This window comes from Cynocephalus volans, chromosome 5, assembly GCF_027409185.1.
Source record: "Cynocephalus volans isolate mCynVol1 chromosome 5, mCynVol1.pri, whole genome shotgun sequence".
NCBI classification, from domain to species: Eukaryota; Metazoa; Chordata; class Mammalia; order Dermoptera; family Cynocephalidae; genus Cynocephalus; species Cynocephalus volans.
Genome location: NC_084464.1, coordinates 135,954,333 through 135,963,437, shown reverse-complemented (window position 1 = coordinate 135,963,437; position 9,105 = coordinate 135,954,333). Strand labels below are relative to the sequence as shown.

Sequence of the window (9,105 nt, the reverse complement as noted above, 5' to 3'; positions counted from 1 at the left end):
AAACTCCGTTCAAATTTTGTCAATTGTCTCAATATCTTTAGTGCAAAAGGATCCAATTAAGAATCATGTGTTCTATTTGGTTGTCATGTCTTTTTATTCTTCTTCAATCTGAAAAAGTTCTTTAATTGTTCCTTTGTCTTTCATGACCTTGACACTTGAAGAATACAGGTCTATGATCTTGTAGAATGTCCCTCAATTTGGAGTTGTCCGATCTTTCCTAATCATTAGATTCAGATAATGCATTTTTGGCAGGAATGTCACAGAAGTGTGTTCTAAGTGTCTCTTACCAGGTGGCACACAATGTTGATTTGTCTCATGACTGGTTGATCACCAGTACCAGATTTCTACACTCTCAAATTTCTATTTTTTCCCTTTGTAATTAATAAGTATATAGTGGAGAGACACTTGGAGACTGTAAATGTTATGTCTCAAAACTCTTTTCCTCTAGTTCTAGTATGCATTGATGATTCTTGTTTGAATCAGTTTTTACTATAATGGTTGTCATATAGTAATGTATATACCTATTTCATTCCTTCTACATTCATTAGCTGGCATTTTAATGTAAGGAAGAGATTTATCCCTATTCTTCAGAAAATTCATTTATTTATTTCAGTATGGACTCAAGTATTCTTATTTTATTTAGTGGTTTATGATCTACTGTATTAATATTATTAAATTGGTGCTCAGACTGACCCAGATATGGCCAATGGGGACTCCTTCAAGCTGGCTTCTGTGGTCCTTTCATATGTTTCATCATTCTGCAAGAACATTCTTAATGTGTCTCTTGTCTTATTTTCTCCCAAAGTCCCTAGCCTCATTCTGTACCTTTCAGTCAGCCATGTTGAATTTATTTCCGTTCTGGGATTATGCCAAACTTTCTCTTAACGAACACTATATTCCATCTTTCTCTACCCAGAAACCCTTCCCAACCTGGACAACTCTACACATTATTTAGGTTTTTCCATAAATGTCACATCTGCTACGAAATATACCCTGACTCCTCCACTACACCTTTACAAGCATTGTGAAGTATGAGGCAAGAGATGATAACAGGTGTACATGTCAGCCAGTCTTATAGACTGGGGAATGTGTTCTGAAAATAACATCTGACTAAGGATGAGTAGCCAGAGTTATGATCTCTCTTTGTAAAAGTGGTTATTTAATGGCAGTTGTGAGGACAGATAAAAAGTACATAAAACACCTATAATGCATAACTCCCAGAAGGAGCTCAACATATGTCATCTATTTCTCATTCAACAAATGTTCATGAAGTACCAACTACTTGATTGATACTGTGATACATGCCGGGGATAGAGAAATTATAATGCAAACAATGAAAATATAATTTATAGAATGTGTCTCCAAAGTCTGATAGGGCATAGCAGGAATATTTACAGGAGTTAGTCAATCTGCTTAAGATTCAAAGGATGGGCAACATTTGGACTGATAAATGCAGGAGTAGGAGTGTACAAGGAAGGATTTGCAGGGAGCTGGGACAATATGTGCAAGGACTGGGGCATGAAAGGGTATGGATTGTTTTGCCTGGAGCACATAATTTAATATTACATAAAATTGTATGGTAACATCATTCAATATTAAAAAGTAAAACAAAACAAGGAGGTAATGAGATGAAACTAATCAGGGAGATGGGGCATCCTGTATCCTAGGCAAAATAGATTTTCTCCTACAGATCGCCTTTGAAGAATTTTCAGCTAGAGAGTGGCATTATCAGATTTACATTTTTAGTGAGGTCATTCTGGTAGCAGTGAGGAGAACGGAATTTAGGAGTCAAAACTGGAGTTTTGGCCAGCCGCCCCAAACCCACAAAGCCCTCCTCCCGCAAAACAAAAAAACCCCACACAGACTGGAGTGAGGGGACTAGCAAAGGAACCATCTCCCATAATTTCAGAGAAAAGTGCTGAAGACTGGCACTAGGCAGTGTCAGTTGAAATGGATAGGCTGTACACCGAGGATGATAAAAATGTAGAATGGACATGATTTGGTGTAAGGCACATTTAGGACACTTAATAGGTATCTGTAAAGCTAGGGCTGGGGCTCACAGACCCCTCAAGCCCGTTGTACAGAAGCGGTCACAAACCCTCCACACGCAGGCCTACGAGTTGGTGACAGGAAAAGGTCCTGGGAGCCCAGGGTAAAAAATTAATCGTCTTGATTCAGAGCTAAGAGCAGCCGCCCTAGTGGCTTCCCAGAGCCTCCAAGGAAGCACCGTGTATCAGAGCCCTTAGTCCTTTATACTTAAGTCCATAACGGCAGGACACCTGGATGCACATGCGCAATTACATTAGACAATAACCAAGGAACACCTGGGCGCAGATGAATATTTACATTAGATGGTGGCAAGATTCTGAACATCTGAGGGGCCCTGACCATTTTTCGATATTTTCCCAACAGTATCTTAGTATCTTACTAAACGGTGGTGGCTTAAAGCACATCTTGAAGACTGAGTGGAAAGTCGGACAGCTCAGTTTGGCAAGCAACGGACTGGTAACATTTCTTACAGCCTCTTCACAGGCCTGGAGAAACAGATGAGATATACTTAGTAAAGGTGTGGTGATGCCAATGAGAAGGGAAGAGCTGGCCTCCAAAGCAATGTAGTAACTCTCGTTCTGCACACGTGAAGCAACAGGCTATGGAATTAATATGTGGCTACAACTCCAGAAAACGGCCCCTAACTCAGGAGTCCAGGCCTAACGCATTTAGTATTTTTCTTCCCCCGGTAACTGAGAGCTAAAGATGGCGCCTGAGGCGGACATTAGAAAAGTGGGAGGGGCATTAGGTGCAGAAAAAGATGAGGCTTTTTATTTGTTTTGTTTCCAACACAGAGAGAGAGAACTCAGCTCTAGACGAATCTAGGATATTTTTTCCTTAAGATTTTGTCTGTAGTACAACTTTTCATTCTCCGTGCTTGAACGCCCGGTTTATTCTGTGGGCGCGATCGCGTGGGGGGTGACAGCTCTTTGCCTCATTCACTCATGTACCCATCCCTGGCGGGCTCCACGACAGCCTTCCCGTCTGGCTTAGACCCCTCTGTGTCTCCCCGAGCTTGCTAAGTTCTGAGGCGCCAAGAGCTTTTTCGAGGGTGAGACGTGGGTACCGGCTCAGGCTCGCAGGGGGAACCCGCGCGTTCCCTCCCAGCTCCAGGTGGAAGGGACTCTTCCCGCTGCCAGAGCGGCGGAGGCAGGAGCCCCAAGCGCGGCCGCGGGGCGCGCGCCCGTGGCCAGTCTGAGGGCGGGCGGCAGGCGCACGCGCACGGCCTCCGCAGGCGCCGCGCTGCAGCACTTCCCCCGCCTAGGCGGCGGCGGCGGCGCGGGGGCGGTACCGCGGTCCAGGCTCGGGGCGCGGGCCCCATCAGTTGTCGTGGCAACGGCGGCGTAGGAAGGCACTGACGTCAACGGACGCTGAGCTGTCCGCACTGCGACAGCCGGCGCGCTCTCAGACCCCGGGTCGTCGGCTGCTGCGGTCGCTGCGCGGCCGCCTTACTCCCGGCCGTCCTCCTTGGCGCGGGGAGCCGCTTCTGGCAGGACAGGTGGGCTCTGCGCTCTCCTCGTTGTAAGTACCGTGCGGCTGCGCTGGTGGTGGGAGCCCGGGCCGCTCGAGCGGCGGCGGCGTGGGAGCTGCTCGAGTCCGAGGCCGCTGGGGCCGCGGTGCGTCACCGCCGGCCTATCGGCCGTGCGCTCCGATGGGGAAGGATGCGCTTTTCATACACGTTTGCGTACTTTCCCGTGCCCTTCCCCGGGCTCCAAGTCTGTGGACTGTTCAGCATGGTGTTCTGACAGATTGAAGTGAATCTTTGCTTTTCCTACTCCCCGTTCTGGGTTAAGCTGATTTAAATCAGATGCCTACTAAGTATGTTTATTTCCTTTTAGAGTATGAGTCTGGTACTAAATCTTGATCCTGTGGAATGCTTTCTTAATTGCATCTGAGAAAAGGTGATCGATGGATTACATTTATAAGAGTCAAGTTATATTAAATAGGATCGTTTCGTATGTATAAAAATAGAAAAATAATGAAGATTTAGGAATCCCTATGAAATGGTTGCGCCGCATTCAGCATTTCTGTGAAAACACCTGTGAAAATATGGCTTTTCCTTTTTTTTTTTTTGAGAAAGGGATGCTAACAGTTTTTTCCTCTGTTGCATTAACGATTGCTGTTCTTGCGCGGGCTTTCAGGAAGAAGATTGCTTGTTAAATTTTTTAAAGAATATTTGAAAGAAATTCAAATACCAAAAGTATTTTAAACTCATATTTAGAATCTTGTTTATTTATGAAGACTACTGTGGATTTATTAATTGGATTGTGTATATGGGGTTTTGTCTCTTTTTTCCTTTGCTCTAAAATTCGGTTAAGGAGCCTCTGCTTTTTTTTCTACCTCTTGATCTTTAGTCACATATTGGCTGATAATCAGGTGGTCAAGAAAAAAATAAAATGCGTTGAAACGTAAACTAGTTAATTTTCGTACGTAGTATCTCTTAGAAGCTCCTGTAAAAGGGTTTGTACGGGAGTAGTTTTAAAATAATGGTATATATGTGATTCTTCTTGAGTCTGGCCTTAACTTTTGCAGATAATGTTACTGATCAAATATTAGTCATTAATTCTATAATGTGTTGGCTGTAGTACACACTATCATTTAGGGATGATTGTTTCTGTAATGTATTTGCTATGTTATCAAATAATATTAGTGTCTGTTAGTTCAACTGTGCAGTAAACTGTTAATATAAATGATGTAAACATATTATTTAATCATGGATTTTATTTCTTATATAATTATTTACTTATTTGTTTTTAATGTAATAATAATGGACATAAAATAATTCTATTGAGCACCTGTAGTGTGCTGATTACTTTACTTTTTGATATTTCCTTTTCTCCTTACAATAGATTAGGTACCATTTTAATTTCCCAGGCAAGAAAAAAACAAAGGCTTAGTAAAATCAAGTAGCTTGCCCAATTGTAAAATAGAAGACCAGGTTTATTAGATCTTTAAATCTATACAGGTTTCTGTCAGTAAAACATAGGAGTTTCTACTGTGTGTATTTAGTGATATCTGTTTTGTCTGTATACCAGATAGTTGTTACATAAATTAACTCACATAACTAGGTATATTTATATAATTATTCTTTGCTTTTTAACATTTTTTCTCAGACTTTTCTGCCAGAATAACCCGAATGTGGATTCCAGAGAACTGGAGCATTAACTAATAATGCCTTAGCCAGCTCAGAATATGTTTTTCTTTTTTAGTAGTCAACAGCTTTATTCTTTAAAATGTATGTATGTTGTATTGTAATGTGGGAATTAATATGTTCGTTTTAGACACACGCCCCATCTTTAAATAAAATTGGCAATTCAAGTATATATGTGCTGAGTTTATCCATGATTTTGAGTAGCTTTGACACACAGTAATACACACCAGGTATTTATTCAAGAAAGATGGTACAAATGCTTGTGCTAACCCTCTCCATCGTAGAATAATTTTCAGTGGCAGATCCAAAGATATTTAAATTCGGTATCTGTGAGTGTGCTACCCATAGGCATGCTTTACTGATGTAATAGTTGTATGTTCTTTGGAAAGTCAATCCTGAGGTGGAATTTGGTTTCTTAAAAGCACATCACAATGTTTATTTATTTATTAAAATGCTTTAAAAAGTTTATTAATATAGCAAGTTAAATATATACTGCCTTTCAAAATGTTTTTGTTTCAAATGTATAAATATTTAAATATGATTCAGTTTGCTTCACTTGATTTCAGGACCCTGAACTAATTCAAATGTACTCAAGTCATTTGCATAAGATTGGGATAAGAGAACACAGCTTTATTGGTATAAACCAGATGAAGAAATGGGCATACAATGGTGTAATCTTGCATGAAGAATATTTTATAATTTTTATTTGAAAGTTCCATATTATAAGTTAATTTTCTTTTAATAGGATTCTGATTGAGTCAGTGCTTTACAAAATTACTTCTCAATGCTCTCCTTAAAGCTGAGATATGCCCACTGGTAAGACTTTTATGAAATTTATGCATTAAATTTATATATTATACATTTATTTTTGTTTGGTTTATTTTAAGAAGTTCTTTAACAGGTTAATAAATAAAGTGAATGTCATTGACCAAATGTTACATTTAGAGATATTTAATAGTTTGGTATTCAATTTTGTATTTAATGTTGGTGATTAAGGTTAGTATGTATTCAATGGACGGCAGTTAGGGACTCAGCTAGACAAGGTAAATAATGATTATAACATATGGTTAGTTTTTATTCTTTATCATCAAAATTGTATGTTTTATTCTAAAGCAGGCATTGGCAAACTTTTTCTTAAAGGGCCAGCTAGTAAATATTTTAGGTTTGGTCTTTGCTACAACTACTTAACTCTTGTCATTAAAGCATGAAGACAGCTGTAACAACTTTTAACTAAATTAGCATATCTGGTTTTAATAAAACTTCATTTACAAAAACAGCTGACTAGCCTACAGGCCATAGTTTGCCATCACTTGCTCTGGGGCATTCATTCATTCAACATTTGTTCATTTAAAACATTTATTGAGTTCCTTCTCTGTGCAAACCTCATGACAGTAGTTAGGGATGTACTTGTGAACTACCTAAGTACAGTGAGAGAGACAGACAGTATATTTACTTATGTAGATATACAAATAATTATACAAATTCATTTGGATTATGAGCTATGAAGGAAAAGAACAGCCTGCTGTATGAGAAATGGGAAAATTTAGATTAGGTTGTCAGGAAATGTTCCATTCTAGAGGCAGCATTGAAACAGCTAACACCAGCCTGGTGAGGAGTTAAGAGGGAGCTTGCACCAGGTAAAAGCGGCTTCACATGGGAAGGAGCTTGTTCTGATGGAGGAGCTACAAGAAGAGCAGTATGGCTAGAATGAAGGGATCTTAGAAGGTATTTGTCTTGATTTGAAGCTCTCGAGATAGGCCGGTAGAGATAGAGAAGTGCAGAACCTTGTAGAGCATGTGAAGGACTTGTTTTATTTTATCCTATGTAAAATGGGAAGCCTGCAGGGTCTTAAGCAAGGAAATAACATCTGATTGATGTTTTAAAGGAAAAACCTTTCAACAGTTGTTGAATGCTGACGATAAGCTAGCCAAGTTGTAAGCCATTTTTCACGCAAAATGATATTTGACATAGGATTACTGTGGTTTTACAGATAAGGAAAATGAAGTTTAAAGATGCTAAGTAATTTGTCTAAGCCCATATAACTAACAGTGGTCCTTGATAGGGTGCAACAGAAGAAAGAAGTTAACTTAGCAAAGGAGACTTTTAGAGGGAGTGGCCAAAAAGGTAGGAGGAATATAGGTTAGTGTGGTATCAGCAAAGCTAAAAGAAAAAGTATTTTAAGAAATAGGGACTGGTCAGTTGTTCTAACATAGCTAGAAAATTCATGTAGGTATTTATAAGACTGTATTCCTTAACATGATAGTAATGCAGGTGTGTGTTATAGTAGAATTGTTGAAAATGATATGAGTCTTTATCTTTTGTAGTTGAGAGTGAAGCCAAAGTAAAAACCAAACTTCGCTTTGAAGAATTGCTTAAGACCCACAATGATCTAATACGTGAAAGAAAAAAACTGAAGAAAAAACTTGCCAAATCTAGAGAAAACAGCACAGTGAGTAATTGATCAATTTGATCATTTGGTAATGGTGACTTATGTATCTACGTAAAATTATGGCTTTCCGATTAAAATTCTAAGGAATTTTGGAAATTGAAAATGTAAATCTTATGTCATGGTCAATAACACATGGTAAAGTTTACATAAGAGGCAACATCAGTCTTGGAGTACTGAATTCAGTCTTGAGAGCTACCCTACAAGAACATAGACATACCAGTGTGAGTGACCAGGGATAATGGGGAAACTCAAAACTAGCCATATTGTATGTTTTTGAAGAAAATCAAGATTGTTAACCCAGAATTGTGGAGAACTTAGGAAGTTATGTTTTACTTCAGATATTCAGTTCAAAGCCTTTATTTAGACTTATTCTGTGGGATTCTACTCAGCAGAATCAGGAGAAATCAATGGCCTTAAGGCAGTAATAATCTTTTTATCCTTGAGGCACACCATCAAATGATAGAAGTTTCGTCAGCACACTTAAAGAGATGAAGAATACGGAACTCAAATCAATACTAAACAAATCAGCAGCTAAGTACAACCTGATTCCCATGATATTATAGAGTCTGTCATAGTATTTACAGTTAAAATGCTATTCACTCTTCATATCTATCTCTCTACCTCAGTTGCATTTTTTACTCCTTTGACCATAATGTCTTGTGTCCTCACACAAAAAAATAAGTAAATAAATAAGTTCTTGGGTGTCCCAGTAAATGGTACATAATATTTCTTTGACAGGAGTTTTATGATGACTTATACATCGTATTTTGCTTGTAGCAAGTTTTACCCCATTCTGTATTTTGTCATGAGACCTGTTCATTTTAGTATTCTATCTGGCAGCCATGTACGTAACAGTGTATATTCTCAAGTGAGGCAAAAGTAAGTACTAACAGTGGCCAGGATTCAGCTGCACACATGCGAGGGTTCATAGTATGCCGGTATACTACTGCACACGAATTTAGAACTATTGACAGTGTGGGACAGATTAGATCTTCCATAGTGAATGCTGCTCTAAAATAGCGTGTGTTGCTTCTGATTGATACCAGTATACAATATCGTAAAGCATAGTGGCATATGGAGGATGGAACATTACATATTGGTATACCCTCTCCCCTGAGATGGAGTGGTTTACATTGGGCAAAAGCAGAAAGAACCCTGGAAACAGTTGTCTGCAGAGCATTTTTATAGATTCACTTGGTCAAAGAAGAGACTTATATTTTTTCACTGTTAGAGAACGGAGCTTTTGAGTTATGATCAAGATGCAGTTTAGGCTGGGAATTCTAAATTAGATAGCCAGGAAATGGGCAGAGGGTTCATTTGCCTAAGGTCCGGTTGAGATGTTGGGGGCACCCAAGTGTGAGGTGACTAAGCATAGTTTACTCAGCCTTACTTAACAACTACCAATCCTACATGGGCTTCTTTTCATTTAAAAATAAGTAGACTAGGAAAAAATATC

At 39.1% G+C, this 9,105-nt stretch overlaps 1 protein-coding gene across 10 annotated transcripts in view; it reads left to right on the top strand.

Moving 5' to 3' along the window:
• Positions 1-3,442: 3,442 nt before the first annotated feature.
• Positions 3,443-9,105, top strand: part of AHI1 (Abelson helper integration site 1) — a 195,030-nt gene continuing 189,367 nt past the window's right edge. For 8 of the 10 annotated variants that reach the window (XM_063096473.1, XM_063096474.1, XM_063096470.1 and 5 more), the window contains exons 1-3: positions 3,490-3,570; positions 5,946-6,016; positions 7,525-7,649. In XM_063096473.1, the coding sequence (XP_062952543.1) occupies positions 6,007-6,016; positions 7,525-7,649 (135 nt within the window). In that variant the 5' untranslated portion in view covers positions 3,490-3,570; positions 5,946-6,006. Of the gene's footprint in view, positions 3,571-5,945; positions 6,017-7,524; positions 7,650-9,105 lie in introns of all 10 variants that reach the window. The other 2 variants (XM_063096478.1, XM_063096479.1) reach the window with 2 other exon arrangements.